Genomic DNA, 22,416 nt, shown 5'->3' on the forward strand with positions numbered 1-22,416 from the left:
AGTCTACGGTCAGACTCCATGTTAGGCAATGGGTAGAGATGAGACAGAGAGGTAGTCTGGGGTCACACAGTCAGTGGCCTCAGAGGACATGTTGAGGAGGGTGAACTCTACCTTACAGGCAAGAGGGACTGAGCAAAATTTATAAAGTAAGGAGTGACAAGTCTGACATATTAAGAGGAACACAATATTGATGGTAATGGAGAGGGCACAAGGACCACCAGGTAGAAGAGGAAAACTGTGCTGGTCTGAGATGATAAATGAGGGCCTGAATGAAAAGAAGAAACACTCTGAGGGCTTATGAAAAGGCAGACCTGCCAGGGCCTAGCACCTGAATGAGGGATGAAGCAAAAGGGGAAGACAGCAAGATTTCTCATTCGGTAAACAGCATAAGGAAGGTTGACACTGGAAAAGAGAACGAACAGTAGGAGATCCTATAAAATGGATCCTCACCAAAATGTGACTCAGAACTTGTCACACATGTGCTCCAAACCCTCTCACAGCTTCTCATGTCATTCAGAGTCACAGCGGACAAACTAGGCAAAGACTGCAAGTTCCCATTATCATCGGGCCACGGTTCTCTGACCTCATCCCTTCTGTTCTCAACTCTCTCACTTTGCTCCAGGCATGTTGGCCTTGGGGGCTCCTCCTCAGATACCTCTGGGGCTCTGCTCTTCCCCATGTCCAGAACATTCTTCTTACAAGTATCTACAAAAGCGAGCAGTGCCAGAACAACACAGTGCGTGGAAAGTACACAGTAATCGAAAGCAAGGGGATATACTGAGGAGAGAGGCATTTTCTCTGGATGCTAGAGGTAGCACTCATAGATCTGGAAGCCCAGGTTTGTGTTGGACTATGTAGTTCCTCATTTCTTTGTGCTCTGTGGTGAACCTACAGAAGTTCTCTCTACTTTTCTACTTCGGGTTTGTTGTTGTTTCATTTTTTTCTCCATGGTCTTATCAGATGAAACCAAAAAATGCCTCTGAAGGTGTTCTGAATTTGAGCATGGTATTCTGGGAGGCACACAACAGAGCAGAAAGAGCAGGGGCCTTCGGAGTCTGATAAATGTGCGCTTGGACCACCTCAGCTGCTCAGATACAGAGCTTTGTGTGGATCCAGAGAGAAATTTCTAGAAGAGGAAGATCATACCTACCTCGAACACTGAAAGCCTAAGGAAGAGCAGTGACCGAATGAACATTTGTGACATAAATGCACAAGCGAGTTGTGAGGACTGAACTCCACACTGTAAGGGTCAACACACACACCCAACAGGGAAGCTGCGAAAAAGTCTTGCTTTTGTGACTGGCAGCTGGACGGGCATTCCTGTGGCCAGGGCCTGTTTAAGGGACCCCGAGTCAATCCAAACTTTCTATTTATTCATGTCATTAAAAAAGTATTTTCATTTTGTCTTTCAAGAGAATAGATTTCCTTTACTAAAGGTCTCTTGAAACACTAACCCTTATTACAAGGTGTACTTAAGGTGATTAGATATTGGTATCAGACTTGTGGGTCTTGGAAAGGTAAAAGAGCAGCCTTTATAGTTGTTGTTTGCCTTTGAGTTTGCTTCTATCCCCCGGTGTAGGACTGGCTCTGTGCACAGCGGCTGATAACTTCTGTGTTTAATTCTTCATGTACTACCACTACTTGCACCCTACCAAAGCCGAAAGGCTCAGAAGCTGCTTTACAACAGTGTGTGTAACCATGTACCAGATGGCTTCTATCTATAAAAACAGTAATAAGGATTTAAGAACTGATCGTATTTTGTGGGTTTGTTTTAAGGGTCTTTGGATAACTGTTTTTGTTTTGTTTTTCTGGCCACAAAGAATACATGTTCATTTAAGACAATTTGGAAAAACAGAAAAGCTCAAAAGAGAAAACCCTACCACACTGGCATACAACATTTCTGTATATACCCTGCAAACCTTGCCCGATGCCACCTCCCTGGGGAAGAGGGCTGTGTGTATAAAAACAAAATTAAAAGCATACAAAACATTATTACATAACTTGGTTTTTAAATTCACAAATGCATGCATTAATTCACGCATCCATCCAAGGAAATTGATGCAACACCCACCAGCCACCTACCTGCCAGGCGCTAAACAAAGCACAGAGCATAGGGGAGACAAGCGTAAAAATAAAATCACAGAGATAATAAAGGCGCATGTAAAGTGCTACAGGTGCATACAAGAGGGAGCAGAGACAAGTCTCCGTGCTGCGGAGGTGTCAGGGACATACTACAAGAGGTGACACGTTGCTCCTGGGTAACAGAAGTTCACCAAGGGAGGGAGGAGGCAAGGCAGCAGAGGATATAGCACGAAGGCCCAAAACAGGAGACTGCCTGGCTAATCTGAGCTCCTGCCAAAGACCAGAGCAGGTAACAAGATGAAAGAGTTGGGGACATAAGACTAGAAAGGCAAGAGCCAGGAAAGGAGCAGCCACTGCCGGGTTTGAAGCAGGAGGGGTGACATGGTCATATTTATGTGTTGGTTGGAAAATGGGCTATAGCTCTAAGGATTAAGAAAGAGGGACAAAAAGGAGAAACTAGAGCAACCTGAAAAGGACTGATCCAGTGAAAGACACGTCCTGGAACTGAGAGTGAACTGGAAGTCCGGGGACCTGAATGCTAGATGGATTAACATCATCTTTCCTGTCTCCCTCTCACGGTCACCGAGAATCATCATATACAAGTGCATGCTAGGTGCTGGAGAAACAAAGATGAGGGGCCCAATTCTCATCCCCAAGAGCTTACATTCTGGTAGGAAAGAACAGATGAACATGGACTATTAGTGCCCACCCAACATGCCTTCCCCTCCCTCCTTGGGAACAGGACTCCAATTTCCCTGTCGGGAACCATCCATATCCAACTCACAGTCCATGCAGTTTGAGTGGACATGGGCCTATCCGAACCTAGCTCCACGAGGGGGTGCATGAACGAGGCTGGGCAAATGGGAGCATCTCACACTCCTGAACGCAATGACTGGTTCAGGAATAGGCACAGGATTCTAACCAAAGATCACTCCCAGGAAAATCAGATGGAACCAGAAAAAAGGAAATGGCTACCTTCTTCTAAGCTCCCATGTGCTTAAGACCACATACCCCTTGGGCTGTCAGACTCCTCCTAGGTATGCTAGCAGGTCAGAGCCTAGCCAGCATGGAGTCACATAGAGGAGAGCCAAACCACGACACAGAGAAAAGCAGGGATCAGATGACATCCTTTGAGAAGTTGGATTCAGCCCCGTACTCCTGGATATCTAAGTTAAAGGAAGTCAATAAATTCCCCTTTTGCTATGGAATCCCATAGCTGCAATACAACGTGATAGGCATGATAGAGGTATTTACAAGGTCCAAGTAGCACAGAAGAAAGTGAGGCCAATTCTACTTTAGGTAAAGTAAGTCAAGGAAACTTTCACAAAGAAGGTAATGTGTAAGTGAAGTCTTAGCCATCTGGCAAGGAGGTAAGAGGCAAAAGGATATTCTATGCAAAAGAAACAGAATGGAGTGTAGGCAAGGAAGTGGAAGAAAGCATGGAATGTTTGGGGACAAAGAAAGCAGTCTACTGTGCCAAAGCCCTAAGTTTACAGCAGAAAACAGATCGGAAGGAACTGGGATGTTCTGTGGGAGATGAGGCGTCAACTGGAAGACCAAATCAGACCGTTTCATTCTCATTTAACCTCTCCAGACCACAGCTGCTTCATAGATCAGAACAAATCAATACAAATTGATACAAATATAAAAAGATCTTACCTGCTGATAGAATTCATCATCCTTGGGAGTCAGATAAGGAAGCCACGTATCTTCGAGCTCTTCCAGGAGCCTCAGTTTCTGTTTAGAAATAATAACGAATATAGGTGACTGAATATAAAGTCATCAGAATATAAGACAATCCCTAATTTTTCCAGTAAGACAGTATCAAGACAAACTTAGCCAACCTGAATGTAGAAACTTTTAGAGATAAAGATTAGCCAAATGCCTATAATAAAATGTATTAACTTAATTAAATACATTTAAATTACACATTGTATAAAGCATTAATTCGGAAATAATGGTTTTATTCACTCTCATATGCCATGAACAATTTGATTCACCAATCCTGACATGTTTCTTTGACACCAGGGTCTTTTTCATCACTAGAATTACCCTTTGAGAAACCTTATACAGTTTTCCAGAGCAAACCTTCCTGTCTGTATAGTCTGCCTGAGACACAGCAGTTTCTGAATCCTTCTATCACACGAACACTGGAGATAGCAAATCAAACCACAGTATCCATTTACACAATGCCAGGATATTTGGAAGATGTATTCATCCTATAAATGTTTATTTGATACGGTATCCACTTACGTGTTACTTTTTTAACGTGATCTTTCATTTCTAGAATAAGTACTAAATCCGTGTTAAGCATCTTCGCTTCTTTTCTTTTCCAATTTTATGAAACGTTTTCAAGCATCCACAGCCAGCACTGTCTGAGGCCATTTCCAAGTCTTCCCAAACAGTACTATGCTGTTCAAACAAAGCGACTAAGAGAGGACCCCATAGTATGAAGTATTTCATGAAGAATCGAATATATATAAGGTGACGTCCTCCTTCGGAGGGATTTTTTTTTTGAAGAATACCAATGTATACAGTGTGTGTGTGTGTGTGTGTGTGTGCGCGTGTCTGTGTGTGTGTGCATGCGCACACACACAACAAAGACAGAAAAGAGTGAAAAAGTCCACCTGGCATATAAATGGCATTATATGTGTGTGTATATAGACACACACTCATATAGGAATTATCTATATACCACAGAAAATTTCTCAAAGGGGTAAAAAAAACCAGAAAAGGTAGAAACAACTGATTTTCAAATAAAACAAATAAAAAGACACATATTCAGGCTGTTATCAGCACCTTAGTAAGAATTACAAAATGGTATGCCTTGTTGTAGTTCATTGTAGTCCTGTTCCACAGGGCATGGCTTGAAGAACACAAACTGGAATTTAGCCCCCACCTGCTCCAATGGACACTGTCTTTATATGCAGTCAACAACCTGTTCACCCAGACACAGGGAACCTATCACCCTCTCCTACCCCAATAAAGCAGCCTTCCCTCACAGACCTATCATAGAGTAGTCCAGAGAAAACACCTTTTGGGCCGAACTTAAATCTTTCTGTATCTTTTTGCAAATTATCCCAAGTAAATAAAGAAAAAAGAAATAAAAATATAGCAACCGGTTGATCTAAGAGAGGCAAAACACTCAAGTTTACTCATACAAAAGTCTGATCTATTTATTTAATGAAAGCTTTCCGCTTGGACTCAAGGTATTTTCTCATCTACAATGGTAAGACTGGCTTAAAAGTTAAACTACTAAAGTTTTCCTCTATGAAGAACCTAGAATACGAACAGAAACCATTAGTTTAGATAAATCATTGGTTAAGTGGCCTGTTTTCAACATCAGCTATTATTTGGGGCATAGAAAGAACTAATGATATTTTCATGCATATACTTATGTATTTATACACTTCATCGCACATTTAATCAAAACTATATCACAATTGTCACTGCGACCTCAGGAAAGCCTGTATTTTCCTATAAATCTTTTATCAGTCCTTTTTATAGGCAGAAAACTTAAATGCCCCTTCACAGAATTTAACCCGTTATTAAAATCCTTGAATAATTCAAATGTACATGAAGACTCAAAACTTGAAATGGCTCCGCCTTATAAATACCACCTTAAAATAAATAAATAAATACATACCACCTGAAGATCTCTTCAGGCAAGTTATAAGGCTAATCTGTGTATAAAAAGGAGCACAAAGGTCAACACCTCTAAGGAATTAAAGACTCTACCTTAATGAGAATAAAGAGTAAGAGACCTGTTCCATAGATCAACAGGCATCATTGGAGGCTGAAATTCTATTTATAATTAATACTTAAGCTATATCATTACAAAAACAACCTACTTCCCAGTTCAGTTGAAGTTCAGTGTATCAGACAGGCAATAAAACATTAGAACTTGGAAGGCTGTATCAAAAGGATAAAATTCTACAGGAATGTCCCTACTATAGAACAAGGAGAATATAAATGGTCTCTTTCCACTGGAAATTTTAATTTTGATACTGTGAGCATCATTATATCTACAAGGCAGGCAAGAATGTGGATCCAGAAATCACTCCACTTAAGACCACACATCTGTAATCTATTCTATCAACATTCACAGCCTACAATTTTACCAATTAACTAATGAGATCAATTATAAACAATAATATTTATGGACTTAAAAAGAACTTTTGGGTCATCTCCACCTTGGTGAACTCAATCAGGAATTAAGATTAGATTAAACTGGTAGTTCATGAACTCCACATAGTTCTTAAGAATTAAAATTGCTTTATAAAAAAGCAAAGTCACCCCGAGCACGACTATGGAGAAAAAGTCCTCTCATACTCTAGACTGTAAATTAGTACGATACCAACGGACAGCAACCAACAATTCCTATCCAAATGTAAATGTGTTTGCCCATTGGCTCAGAAATCCCACCTCTGAGGATTTTTTTCTTTGGATATACCTGTACCATGTTCAGAAGAATGTATGTGCACGTTTACCCACTGATCACTATTTGTAGGAAAAAAGCTTGGAAACATACTAGAACCACTTAATTGTACACTTTAAAAGGATAAGTATTTTGGTATGTAAATATAATCTCAACTCAACAAAAAGATTAGAGACAATGCAAGTGTCCATCCACAAAGAATGGCTAAATAAACCATGGTACATCCAACGTACAAACAATGAGATACACTGCAATGGTTAACAAGAATGAGAAAGCTTCCCTTAGCAAAAGGAAGAGCTCTCCAGAATATCTCAGGAAGTAAAAGACAAGAGACAGGCTATCTGCTTCCATGTACATACAGAAACATAAAAGATATGTGACCACCATGGTTAACTATGAGGTAGAGGTGGGAAATGACTGGAAAGGGGCATGGGTGAAACAAGACTATTCAAAACGTTCCAGGTGTACTGTTTTCATTTTTAAACAAGGTCAACAGATTGCCTAGTCAACACATTCCCTATTATTAACTCAAACATATTATTTACTAATTCTTAATGTAAAATTCAGTATAAAAATACAGACGCCATGATTCTTTACTTTGTTTTAGAAAATGGGTGTCTTTGTGATATGCAGTGTGTATTGGGGGAAACTCTCATAGACCAGCGCACTAAAGAGTGAAGAGGGGAAAAAAAAAAAAAAACAACAACACAGCTCTGACAATTTGTGTCAAATGCCAACTAGTCGGTAAACACAGAACATTAAAATACGCTCTGGAATGGAGGTAGAAGGTGCTCATGTTTGACTGTCAGGTCTGGCTCACTGCTGCTCCTTGGCCTGACGTACAGGTAAATCCACACAGCTGGGCCCTACCACACACTGCTCAGCTCACACACTTCTTTGCTTTCGTACTGGTGTCAAATACGTCGGGCAGCTCACAAATGCCCCACAGAAGCCAGAGAGTGCAAAACCCAAGCCTCCCCACCTGGTAGGAGGAGCACATAAGGACTACGCCCCTTTCCAGAGCTCTAGCAAGGAAAGAACACACACACACAAGACCTTAAGAAAAACACACTGCAACTCAAAACCATAAAGGATTCAAGTTGGAGACTGAACTTAAACCCTAAGCCTCTGACTTGCTGTGAGAAGTTAAGCTCTATCTGACCTTGCCCATCTTGTCAAAGAGAGACGTGGTTTGAGAATCGTATGGTTATTATATTAAGAAGATTAGCCAGATTATGACTCTTCATAGGAGGGGGAATCTCACCTACAAATAAAATATATTTTCTTCAGATGACGCTGCTAACTCCTCTTATTCTTTATCCTTTGTTCATTTTCCACATGATTTTTAACCTATGAGTCATACTTTGTTGGGTTCGATAAAAATTTAATTTTGTTCTCTGATTCTTTCCAAAATACAATCACAAATAAAGGCTTACGAATGTTTAGTGTAAAAACAATCACCTGATCTTCTGAGGGTTTCAAATAATATGTGGGAAAACTGACCTAGTCCTGAAGCAGGGCATTGAGTGTAAGTAAAAAAACCCCTGAGGAAGACACATCCAAACTAATGCCACAAAGATGAGCAAAAACCAAGAGCTAAGCCAAAATAACTCTAAATAACTATATACATGTATAGTCACATTTGCTTTAAATGAAAGGGGAAAAAATAAAGTACTTTGACCACTTCAAGAAACTCAGAATTCGCTTTCCTATGCTTGCTGAAAATAATGGCATGGTGCAAATAAACAGAATTTGGAGGAAAGAGAAGAATTTCAGTCCAGACTCATCACTTCCCACATGTGTTACACAGTTTACCCATCTGTAAAACACTGTTTCAAAGAGTGCTACAAAGATGAAATAAAATCAGTTATGTATATTAGTACATTTCACAAATGATAACCTATGCAGATATTAGGGAAATCGCATTCAAACAGGGAGCTGGGCCTGCATAACAAAGCATGAGTTAAGAAAACAAAAGTTAGTTCTAATACCGGTTCTACCCATCTAGATAATATAATCTGGAACTAGTCTCATCTCCACCTGAGGTATAAACGAACACATGCAGAGATCTAAGAACAGGGCTTGGCACATTAAAAAACCCTCAATACACTCTGGCAACCACTCACTGTTATTTATTCTCTTATTCTGGGTAATGAGTTTTATTTAGTATTATGAATTGTCTATAAAAGAATCTATGTGTAACCCAACAAATTACACTTTCTGCCATAAATTCATGCTACATGAGAAATTCAGATATTGATTTACCTGGGTGAACTACAGCAAAAACATGTAAAAGCTCTCCATAAAATTTTATATATATAAAATGCCTCAATTAGCTATACTGGTGATAAAAATAAAAATTGTCATAAAATTTTAGAACAGGTGAAGAAACAAAAGCCCATCCAGAGATATAAGGTGACTTGGCAAGAGATTATGTGGCTGGTCATGAGAAAATCACAACTCATACTCTCATTTCCCAAGTAGAGGTCATTTCCACTATACTCCAACCACACCGACTCAGAGGCAACAGAAGTTTTATCTTTTAGCAACTGTTCAATTTTTAACTTAAAAAGAACATCTAAATACAAAAATCTTAAATGATTTTAATTAAAAGCAATCCTACTTTTAAAATTTAAAACAAATGCTTACAGCACTAATTTTGGACACCCAAGTATTGGCTGCTTTGATAGCTCTACAACGCTTTCAAGAAATTCTTTTAAGAAATTTACTTAGGGGGCACCTGGGTGGCTCAGTGGGTTAGGGCCTCTGCCTTCGACTCGGGTCATGATCTCAGGGTCCTGGGATCGAGCCCCACATCAGGCTCTCTGCTCAGCGGGGAGCCTGCTTCCCTTCCTCTCTCTCTCTCTGCCTGCCTCTCTGCCTACTTGTGATCTCTGTCAAATAAATAAAATCTTTAAAAAAAAAAAAAAAGAAATTTACTTAGCATTTTTTGTCATTTCCAATAATGGGAGCCTATGCTATTGCAGACCAAAAATTCAAGCAGACTAAATAAACTCATAATCCATAAAATATCAGAAAAAAATCTCGGGAGGATTTTGCCTCAGTAGTAACAAAAAAGTGACCCTAGACTGCGGCTCTGCTCTCTACTAAAAATTCTTAAATCAAGACTAAAAAAATCCGGGACTCCTGGATGGCTCAGTCAGTTAACCATCTGTCTTCAGATCAGGTCATGATCCCAGGGTCCTGGGATCAAGCTCCATATCCCGCTCCCTGCTGAGCCTGCCCCTCCCCCTGCTCATGCTCTCTCTTAAAATCTTAAAAAATCTTTAAAAAAATCTTTAAAAAATCTTAAAAAAAAAAAAAAAAGACTAAAAGGATCAAACTATTCCTAATCAAAAACTACAACCATGGAAAGCAAGTTAAGACTATAAGGCAAAGTAATGGAAAGAAAAATCAACCAACCAAAACTGGTTCCAAATGGTACAAATGACAAAATCTGAAGTACATTTTAAAAACTGGGAGTGCCTAGGTGATTCAGTCAGTTAAGTATTCAATTCTTGATTTCAGCTCAGGTCATGATATCTAGCCCCGGTCAGGCTCCACACTCAGTGCAGTCTGTTTGAAGATTCTTTCCCTCTTTTTCTGCCCCTACCCCCAACTCAAATAAACAAATAAATAAAATCTTTAAAAATAATAATGTAATCAATAAAATAAAAAAGTGATATAACTGTGGTTCATAAGCTCAAAAAGATTTAACATCATAAGCAGAGAAACAGAAGAAATAAAGAAAATTAAATCATGCTTCTAGACATGTCTGAGACGAAATACAAACAAGATAAGACTCAAAGCAGATTAGATGTCATAGAAGAAAAAGACAGTGAACATGAAAACACATCAGCAGAAATTATCCAAAACGCAGCACAGGTTAAAAAAAAAATTAACAAGAGTACTAGTGAGCTGTGAGAGGACTTTAAGTAGTAAAATACATGTAATTAGAGTCACCAAAGAATAAGAGAGAAAATGGGAAAAAGAAAAAGAACTGGCCAAAAATTTCCCATTTTATGAAAACTATAAATCCACAGATTCAAGATAAATATTCACAGAACCCTAGGCACAAAAAACATAAGGAAACAACACTATACCAAAATATAATCAGATTATTTAAAATCAGTGAAAAGAGAAAATCTTAAAAACAGAAAAGGGAAGTCTGTACAAAGAAACAAATCATTACATGGAATATCTCATTGGAACAATGTTAACCAGAAGACAGTGAAAAAATATTTTCCAATAACAGAGAAAAATACTTGTCAACTAGGTTTCTATAGCAAGCCAAAATGTCTTTCAAAAACAAAGGCAAAATAAACATGTTTGCAGATACAGAAAAATAAAAATAAATATCAGCAAAGCTTCACTGTAAGAGATGATAAAGAAAGAACTCCAAGAAGAAAAAAATGACACTAGATAGAAATCTGAGTTTACACAAAGGAATGAAGAAAATCAAAAATAGTAAATACACTGGAAATATAAAAGACTTTATCCTCACTATTTAAATCTGTATGAAAGATAGCTATTTAAGGAAAAAATAATAGTACATAGAAGAGTTTTTAATATATATAGGAGTGAAACATGTAACAATACCACAATGGTCAAAGAGAAACGGAAGTATATTGTAATAAGATTCTTAAACTACATTTAAACTAAAACAGTACTACTTAAAGAAATATTCTATTAAGATAAAGATGAATGCTAGAAACCCTAAAACAAGTTACAGGTAATAAGAGTTACAGGTAATAAGCCAACAAGAGAGATAAAATGGAATCATGAAAAATCAATCCCAAAAGGGAGAAACAGAGAAAAAAGGAGAACAAAGGGTAGATAGTAAAACACTAGAATTAAACCCAACCATATAAACAATCACATTACATATAAATAGTCTAAACAACTCAACTGAAAGGAAGAGACAGCCAGATTACATTTTAAAAAAAATCAATATCCAACTCTCTGCTGCCTATAACAAATCAACTTCAAATATAAAGAAATAAATAGGTTAAAAGGAAAAGGATGGATACAATAATATGGCCATAGTTAATGCTACAAAACTATGCACTGGAAAATGGTTAAAATAGTAAAATTTAATGTTACACATATTTTGTGACCCCCCCCAAAAATGATTTAAAAAAGTAAAAGAATGGAAAAAATATTTACACCAGTGGTACTCATCAAAACAAAGTTGAAGTAGTTATATTGATATCAGATAAAATGAATTTCAGAGCAAAGAATATTATAAGAAGTAAAGACTGTCATTTCATAATGATAAAGGAGTTAATTCATCTTAAATTATCGATGCAACTAACAACAGATCTACAAAATACATGCCGTGAAAACTGACAGAACAGCAAACAGAAATAGATGATTCCACAATTACAGCCAAAGATTTAAAAATCCCTCTCTCAATAATTGGTGGAACAAGCAGAGAGAACACTCAGTAAGAATATAGAAGATGAACAATATTATAAACCAACATAAACTGACAATTACACAATATTTAACCAAACAACAGCAAAATACACATTTGTCTCAAATATACACAGAATGTTTGGCAAGACAGACCATATCTAGTATCAATATATTTCTAAAAGTTCAGATCATTAAAAAAATATGTTCTCTGAGGGAGAATGACTTCAGGAGCATAGCTGAGTAAGACATCGCTGAACTGTATGCCCCCCTCAACAAAAACAAACTGGCATCCATAGACATAAGCTGTAGGATCCAGCACCATACACTAAGGGACTGTGGAGGTGTCTCACCCACCTGAATAGCAAGTAATAGGTGTACAGACCCGGGTCCACTATAGACCCAAAACTGGCCCATGAATAGACTCCGGCCCCTCTAAGCCAAGGTCCAGGAAATCCCGGAGAACACTGACTTAGACAATTATCCACAGATAAGAGGGCCCATGTGGAAGTGTCAGAATCCAGTGGAGAAGTTCCAGTACACCATATAAGCAAGAAAAATCCATGACTACATATGTTGGGGGGATAAGAGGAATGACTTGACTTTATCCATGTTACTTCTCCTACTAGGGGGCACAGGTTAGTGTGCAGAGTACCCAGTACCCTTCTTAACCCATGTTTTTCCCATGCTTAAAAGTGAAATTTTGTGAGTAAGCACCCAGCTTCCCAATCTGTATGGCATGCTGCCAAAGAGGACCATTTCTCTCTCATCCCACCAAGAGTACCAAGTCATAAGCTTCACAACTGGGGGGTGGGTAGTGACTGGCGGGAGAACAACAGGCAAGGCTTAAAACATACATGTTAAAAGGACAAATATCCTATTAACCATACCATGGGTTCCATTAGAAAGCCAACCAACAAGATCCTGACATCAACCCACCCAATGATCTGATCCCTACAACTGGCCCATGAGTACCTAGTACTCCACAGTTCTCACCCACAAACCCCCATCCTGCAGCAAGCAGGCAGGTGACGAGAGCATGCTTTTCCAGACAGCTAGTGGGCATGCACAGACAGCCTTTCTGAATCTGAGGAGATCAAAGAGAGATCATAAACCTAAGCATTTAACACTGCCCCTGGAAAAGCAAACGCAAGCTGTCAGTACTCTATCTGGTGCTTTGCAAAACTGAGAGAAGACATACAAACTTAAGAATTCTGCCACAAGAGGGAGCAAGAAGTGTGAAACAGGGATATTCACAGGTTTGAGAAAGCCTCAGAATCCCTAGTAGGGCTGACAGAAGATATTTCTCTCTGGACGTTAATCAGTGAAGACTGAAGGAGCCAGCAATGAAAGACTTCAAGGAATATGAAAAAATTAGGGAAATATGACACTATCAAGGAATTGCAATAATTTTCTGGTAACCAACTATAAAGACATGGAGAGCTGTGATTTATCCAAAAAGGAATTCAAAATAGCTATTTTAAGGAACTTCAATAAGCTATGAGAATACACAGAAAAATAATTCGATGAAATTAGGAAAACAATGCATGAACAAAATTAGAAGTTAAAGAGACAGAAATGATATAGAACCAAACAAATTATGAAGCTGAAGAACAAAATGAATGAAACAAGAAACACAATAGACAGTATGGACAGCAGAATGGATCAGGCAGAAGAAAGAATCTGTGATGGATAAAACAGGACCTCTGAAATTACCCAGATAAAGGAGAACAAGAAAAAAAAATAAATAAAAGAGGAAGGAAAGCCTATGTGAACTATGAGATACCATAAAGAGAAGCAGAATATGAACTACCAGAGTCTAAGGAGGGGGACAAAAAATAGAAGAAAAAGAAGCACACAGAAAACGTATTCCAAAAAATAATGTCTGGGAATTTCCCAAATCTGGGGGAGGATCTGGCCATCCAAATTCACAATGCTTTTAGAACTCCCAAACAGTTTCAACTCAAAAAGTCTTAACTCAAGACACATTATAATAAAACTGTCAAAAATTAAAGACAATGAGAGAATCTTAAAAGCAGCAAGAGAAGTTTGTCACCTATAAGGGAACTCATACAAGGCTCTGAGTGAATTTCTCAGCAGAAACCTCAGAGACCAAGAAAAAGTGGGATGAAATATTCAAGGTGCTGAAAAAAAAAAAAAAAAAGCCAACCAAAACTACCAAAAATAGTTTACCTAGTAAAGTTGTCCTCCAAAAAAATGAAGGAAAAATAAAGACCTTCCCAGACAAACTCTGAGTGAGTTCATCCATACTAGATATGCCTTGCAGAAATGCTAAGTAGAGAATTCTTCAAGCTGAAATGAAAGGATGCTATTTATTTCAAAGGATGAAAATATACAACATAGAGGTAACGTACATAGTAAAATTCAGAACTCTATTGGAGTTATAATGTAATATTGTGATGTGCTAATTACTTATCTCTAGTAAAAAGGTTAAAGGAAAAAAGCATTAAAACAACTATAGCTACAATAATTTGTTAATGATAAACAACATAAAGAGAGATAAATTGTGACATCAAAAACTTTTAAGAATAAAAGGGGAGAATTTTGGAGCACCTGGCTGGCTCAGTTGGTGGAGCATGCAACTCTTGATCTCAGGGTTTTGAGTTTGAGCCCCACAAAGGGTGTAGAGATTACTTAAAAATAAAAATCTTAAAAAAATAAATAAAAACGGTGGAGTTTCTATATGCAGGTGGAGTTAAGTTGTTATCTGCATAAAACAGTGTCTTACATGTAAAAAATCTTTTATGGAAGCCTCATGGAAACCAAAAATCCAAACCTTATAGTAGATACACAAACATAAAGAGAAGGAAATCAAAACATACCACTATAAAAAATCATCAATGCACAAAGGAAGACACCAAGAGAGGAAGAAAGGAATAAGGGAACTGCAAGATAGCCAAAACACAATTGATAAGATGGCATTAGTAAGTCCTTTCCTATTCATAATTACTCCAAATGTTAATGGATTAAATTCTCCAACCAAAAGATATAGAGTGGCTAAGTAGATTTTTTTTTTTAAAGACCCAACTACACAATGTCTACAAAAGACTCACTTAAAATCTAAAGACACACTTAGGCTCAAAGTAAAGGAATGAAGATAGTCCATGCAAGGTGGAAACCAAAAAAGGAAAGGGGTAGCTCTACATATATGAAATAGAATTTAATTCAACTTTAACGAGACAAAAAGGTCATTATATAATGATAGAGGGGTCAACTCATCAAGGGAATATAACAATAAGCATATAAGCACCCAACACTGGAGCACCTAAATACATTAAACAAATACTAACATATCTGAAAAGAAAAACAGACAACAGTATATTAGTAGGGGAATTCACTACCCCATCTCAACAGTGGATAAATCATCCTGAAAGAAAATCAATATGGAAACATTAAACTTGAACTATACTTTAGACCAATTTTTCTGTTCAAAAATAAGCAAAACTGACAAACCTTTAATTCACGAACCAGGAAAAAAAAAGAAGACTCAACTAAATTAAAAAAAAAAGAAAGAAGGAAAGAAAAGAGGAGACATTATAACTGATGCCACTGAAACAGAAAGGATTAGAAGAGACTACTATGAACAATTAGACACCAATAAATGGAATAATCTAGAAAAAATTGATTTCACTGGTTAATCTATCAAAGATTTAAAAAAAAAATTACTGCAAATCCTGTTCAAAATTTTCCAGAACATTAAAGAGAAAGGAACACTCCCAAACTCATTTTACAAGGCTAGCATTGCCTGGAGACCAGAGCCCAGTATAGGTACTACAAGAAAAAACAAAACAACAACAACAAAACTACAGGCCAATATTCCTGATGAATACAGATGTAAAAAAATTCTCAAAAAAAAATTAGGAAACCAAATTCAACAGCATATTAAAAGGATCATACACCATAATTAAGTGGTATTTATACATGGTATGCAAGGATGTTCAGTATACATTAATCAGTAAGTGTAATAAGCCACATTGATGAAATATAACATAAAAATCATATGATCATCTCAATAAATGTTAAAAAAAAGCATTTGACAAAATACAATAACTCTTGCATGATTAAAAAAAGAACTCTTTTAAAAAACGTGTTATAGAAAAAAAATTTACCTCATCTTAATAAAGGTCATATAGGACAAGCCCACAGCCAACATCATAGTCAATGAAGAAAGGTTCCAAGCTTTCCTTCTAAAATCAACACAAAGGTACCTATTCTCACAACTCCTATTCAACGTATTACAACAAGTCCTAGCCAGAACAATTAGGCAAGAAAAACAAATAAAAAATATCCAAACCAGAAAGGAAGAAGCAGGATGCCTGGCTGGTGCAGTCAGTTAAGCATGTGACTCTTGGTTCAGCTCAGGTTGTGATCTCAGGCTCAGGAGATCAAGCCCTACATCAGGCTCTGTGCTCAGTGCAGAGTATGCTTGAGACTTTCTCTCCCTCTCCCTCTGTCATTGCCCCCCCCCGCTCTCCTCTCTCTTTCATAAATAAATAAATCTTTAAAAAAAAAAAAAAAAAGGTGGGGGGTTGCATGGGTGGCTCAGTGGGTTGAGGCCTCTGCCTTCAGCTCAGGTCATGATCCCAGGGTGCTGGGATCGAGCCCCACATCGGGCTTTCTGCTCAGCAGGGAGCCTGCTTCCTCCTCTCTTTCTCTCTGCCTGCCTCTCTGCTTACTTGTGATCTCTGTCAAATTAATAAATAAAAAAATCTTAAAAAAAAAAAAAAAAAGAATCAACAGCCAAAAAATAAACTCTCTCTATGTGGTCAATTAATATTTGACAAAATAGCCAAAAATACTCAAAGAGGAAAGAACACTCACTTCAATTAACGGTGCTGGGAAAACTGGATAATCACATGCAGAGAATGGAATTGGACCCCTACCTTACACAAGTCACAAAAATTAACTCAACATAGATTAAAGACTTAAACATAAGACCTGAACTCATAAAACTTCTAGGAGAAAATTTAGGGAAAAGCTCCTTGACATTGGTCTTCACAATTATTTGGGAGGGTATGATAAGAAAAGCACAAACAACAAAAGCAAAAATACATGAGTGGGACGACATCAAACTAAAAAGCTTCTGCACAGCAAAAGAAACAATGAACAAAATAAAAAGTCAACTTATGGAATGGGAGAAAATATTTGCAAACCACCTCTGAAAAGGAGTTTTTATCCAAAATATATAAAGTACTCATATAACTCAACAGCAATTTTTTTTAAATCTAATTTTAAAAAGGGCAAAGAACCTGAATAGGTATTTTTCCAAGGAAGACATGCAAATGGCCAAGAGGAACATAAAAAGGTGCTCAACATCACTAGTCATCAGGAAAATGCAAATCAAATCCACAATGAGGTACTATCTCACACTGTTAGAATGGCTATTATCAAAAAGAGAAGAAGGGGCGCCTGGGTGGCTCAGTTGTTAAGCATCTGCCTTCGGCGCAGGTCATGATCCCAAGGTCCTAGGACCGAGACCCACATCCAGCTCCCTGCTCAGAGGGTAGCCTGCTTCTCCCTTTCCCACTCCCCCTGCTTGTGTTCCCTCTCTCAGTGTCTCTCTCTGTGAAATAAATAAATAAAATCTTAAAAAAAAAAAAAAAAGAGAGAGAGAGAGAGAGGGAAGAGATAAATCTTGGTGAGAAAAGGGAATCCAAACTCTTATGCACTGTTGGCAGGAATATACAGACTCTATGGAATACAATATGGAGGTTCCTCAAAAAATTAAAAATAGAACTACCCTACTGTACAGCAATCCCACTTCTAGGTATATGTCCAAAAACAAAAACCAAAAAAATAAAATGAAGATTTCAAAGAGGTATCCACACTTGCCTGTTCACTGCAGTATTATTCACAATAACCAAGATACAGAAACACCCTAAGTGTCCATCTACGTATGAATGGATAAAGATGATATATCTATATAATGGAATGCTATCCAGCCATGAGAAAGAAGGAAATCCTGCCACTTGGGAAAACATGGATAAACCTTGAGGGCATTACGTGAAGTCAGAAAGATAAAAGACAAATACTGGATGATCTCACTTATGTGTGGAATCTAAAAAAGCCAAACTATAAAACAGAAGACAGAACAGTGGTTGCCAGGGGCAGGGGGGGGAGAGGTTGGTCAAAGGGTACGAACTTCTAGTTATAGGATGAGGAAGTTCTAGGGATCTAATCGACAATAGCTAATAAATAATACTGGAAGTTGCTAAGGGAGCAGATCTTAAAAGACCTTACAAAAAAAAAAAGTAATTATGTGAGATGACGGAGGTTTAAATTAACCCTTTGTGGTAATCATTTTGCAATACTTACATATATCAAATCATCACATTTTACAACCTAAACTACACAATGTTATATGTCAATTATACCTCAGTAAACCTTGGGGGTGGGGTATGGTGCTATAACAAAAAGAAATTAAATATCAATAGCAGAAATAGATCTAGAAAATCTCTAAATAACTGGAAACTAAATAACCCAGTTCTAAATAACCCATGGGTCAAAAAAGCCAAACAAGAAATTAAAAAGTAGGTCAAACTGAATGAAAATGAAAAAAAAAATTCAAAATTTCTAGGATGTAGCTATAGTTACAAGCCCTACATTTAAAAAAAAAAGAAAAATGGTTTCAAATCAATGACCTCAGCTTCCACCTGGGTGGCAGGGGGAGAAAAAGAGGACCAAAAGAAACCTAAAGTAAGGAGAGGAAAGAAAATTATAAAAAACCAGAGTAGAAATCAATGACATAGAAAACAGAGAAGTAAAGAAAATCAAAGAAACCAGAAGTTATAGTTCTTTGAGAAAAAAAAAAATTTAAATCTCTAGCTATACTGATTAGGGAAAAAAAAAAAAAAACAACAATGCAATCTCAATATGCCAATTAAAAGTAAATAAGGAGGTATTATGAACTTAAGAGAATAAACTCCAGAACTTGGACAAAATGAAAAACATTCCCTGAAGACACATATTACCGAGGTTCACTCAAGAAGGTAACCTGAATAGGGTGCCTGGGTGGCTCAGTGGGTTGAGCCTCTGCCTTCAGCTCAGGTCATGATCTCAGGGTCTTGGGATCAAGCCCCACATTGGGCTCTCTGCTTGGCGGGGAGCCTGCTTCCCCTCTCCCGCTCTCTGGCTGCCTCTCTGCCTGCTTGTGATCTCTCTCTCTCTCTCTCTCTCCCTGTCAAATAAATAAATAAATCTTTTTATAAAAAAAGGAGATAACCTGATGAGCCCTATATCTAATAATGAAATTGAATTTGTATTTTTAAAACTTCCCACAAAGAAAACGTTAACCTGAGAACCTTCACTGTCCAATTCTATTAAACATTTCATAAAGAAGTATCAATTCCATATAAACTCATCCAAAAAATTAATGAAATTCCCAAAACCAAGCAGAATTATTACAATAAAATTATAGACCACTATCCCTCAGGAATACAAATATGCAAATTATTAACAAAATAGCAAACTGAATGCGACAACACATAAAAGAATAATATGTCACCAAGTATTATTCCACAAATGAGGAACTGTATAATTCCACATTCTAAAACTGACATAATTCATATTATGAATCATCAGCTTTACCGATGACTAAGAAAGAAAAACCATATGGTGATATGAATTGATACAATAAGAACAAAGGATAATACCCAACATCAATCCTACTTAACACACTCAGTAAACTAGGAAACTTCCTCAACCTGAGAAAGGAATCTGTGAAAACCATATAGCTAACGTCATACCTAGTGATGAAAAGACTAAATGATTTCACTGTATGATCTGGAAAAAGGCAAGGTTGTCGGTTGTCATTCCTCTATTCAAGATAGTACTGAAAGTTCTAGCCAGTACAATACAGCCGGAAAAAGAAATGAAAGGCATCCAGATTAGCAAGAAATAAAGAAAAGATAAAACTGTCTTTATTTGCGTATAACACAAGCACCTATACAGAAAACCATACAGCAAAAAAGCAACCAGAACTACTAAGTTCAGAACTACTAAGTTTGGTAGGTTGTAGGACACAACCTACAGGACAAGGTTACAAGATCAATATACAAAAATCAGTTCTGCAATACCAGCAATCAATTAAATGCAACTGAATTTTTATTAAATATCACTTAAAATAACATCAAAAATTTAAAACTACTTAGGGATAAATCTGGCAAAAGGTTTTCCAAACTCACACAAGAAAAAACAACAACAACAAGACAGTGTTAAGAGAAATTAAAGAATTTCTAAATAAATGCAAAGATATGCTATGTTCATGATCAGGAGACTCCATAAAATGTCAAACTGTCCCCAAAATGATGTAATCCCAATCCAAGATCCCTGCAGTTTTTTTCTGTAAAAATTAACACAATTAAAATTTATATGGAAATGCAAAGATCTAAAGTGGCAAACAACTTTGCAAAAGAAGAATGAAGTTGAAGGACATCACTCTACCTCCCAAGACTTAATATAAAACTACAGAAATCAAGGCAGTGTGGTACTGGCATAAAAGTAGACAAACAGATAAATGGAACAAAACAGAATCCCAAAGTAGACACACCTATTTGTGGTCAATGGATTCTGAGAAAGATTCAAAGTTAATTCAATGGCAGAAGAAAAAAAAATCCTCCAATCGATAATTCTTAAAGAAGTAGGTATCTATATAAAAATAAATAAATAAGAACTTTAATCCACATCTTGTATCATCTACAAAAATTATCTCTAACTGAACATATCAATGTAAAACCCAACTATATAAATAAACATAAAACTTAAACTATAACACTAGTAGAAGAAAACATAAATTCTTTAAGTCTTTAGGTTAGGCAAGGCAGTGTTCTTAAACATGAAACCAAAAGCACAACCCATAAAAGAAAAAAAAATTATAAACTTCATCAAGAACTTCTACTCTCAAAACCCTCAAACTAGAACTCTAATACATTGCGCTCAATGGTCCAACCAGTCTGGAAGACAATCTACCAATTTCTGAAAAAAATTAGATACAGACCTACAATATGGCGGCACATGTCCATACAAAAACACGTACATAAATGTTCAAAACAGCTTTACCTGTAATTGCCAATAATTGGAAGTAATCTAAATGTCCATCAACAAGTGAACAAATAAATAAACTAGAGTCTACTGAAAAAAGAAAAAGAAATTGTGGTGTATCAATACAAAAATCACTACTCGGCAATAAAAAAGAATGAATTACAGATACACACAACAGCATGGATGAATTTCAAAACCACTACGCTGAGTGAAAGAAGCCAGGCTGAAATGAGTACCGTACTGAAGGAGTCCATTCATGTAAAATTCTAGAAAATGAAAATTAATCCATAGTGACAAAGAGCAGACGAGTGGTTGACTGGGGCCAGGGCAGGAGGGAAGAGGAGGGGAGCATCGCTAAGAGTCACAAAGAAACGACAGGGGTAATGAATAATATTCAACAAGTCTAGACATGTGTCAAAACTTATCAAGTCATGTAATTTAAATATGTGCGGTTTTTTGTATGTCGGTTATACCTCAATAAACTGGTTTTGAAAAAAGAGAGGAGGGAAAGAGAGGATTACTGAAATATGGCATCTCTTGCCTATAAAACTGGGCCTGTTGTCATTTAGAGCATAGATTTTTGGTTACTATTCAGTTTCTTTCATCACTTTAGTCCAACTTCCTACTACTTCTTGAGGCAATTTAAGTAATGCATATTTTTCAAGATACGTGTCCATTTCATGTAAGTTAGCTCTCAAATGTATCATATTTATTTATCATTCCTAGAAATCAGGAATCCCAGTTGTGTACCCTCTTTTGAGTCCTTAATACCAGATCACACAGGATTTGCTTTTCCACATTCTCATTACTGTTCTTCAGAGTGTTCATTTTGTATTATTTTAAAACAGAAAAGTAGTATTTTTTTTTAAGATTTTATTTATTTATTTGACAGAGATCACAAGTAGGCAGAGAGGCAGGCAGAGAGAAGGAAGCAGGCTCCCTGCTGAGCAGAGAGCCCGATGCGGGACTCGATACCAGGACCCTGGGATCACGACCTGAGCTGAAGGCAGAGGCCCAACCCACTGAGCCACCCAGGTGCCCCGAAAAGTAGTATTTTAAACAAATAATTATGTGAATTTTCCATCCATTTCTACGGTGACCCTTGTTTACTGTATTAATAACTTTCCCTCTGGATTCACTTTTGTTCTCACTAAATTGTAACAGTTCCAGGAAGAATCCATGGATGATAACTCTCCTCTTCATCCTTTTTTATGATTGAAAATATCTGTATTTTTTCATCAGTTTTTAAAACTGAAATTAACTATAATCTTCCCTTAGCACTTTGAGGATTTTATTCTCCCATCTTCCAGCATCTCTTGCTAATGAGACTGTTTTGTAAATAATCTGCATTTGGGGAGGGGGCAAATCTCAAAGATTTTTTTGTATTCTACAGTTGCAAAATGATGGTCCCGCTCAAAGTA

The 22,416-nt window shown here is 37.1% G+C and overlaps 1 protein-coding gene across 1 annotated transcript in view; it reads right to left on the minus strand.

Moving 5' to 3' along the window:
- The window catches only part of FTO (FTO alpha-ketoglutarate dependent dioxygenase), a 371,751-nt gene that overhangs the window by 262,982 nt on the left and 86,353 nt on the right, over positions 1-22,416 (minus strand). Inside the window, exon 2 of the mRNA XM_080828266.1 lies at positions 3,742-3,819. Within this exon, the coding sequence (XP_080684392.1) occupies positions 3,742-3,819 (78 nt within the window). The remainder of the gene's footprint in view (positions 1-3,741; positions 3,820-22,416) is intronic.

Source organism: Martes martes (assembly GCF_963455335.1).
Source record: "Martes martes genome assembly, chromosome: 17".
Lineage (NCBI taxonomy): Eukaryota > Metazoa > Chordata > Mammalia > Carnivora > Mustelidae > Martes > Martes martes.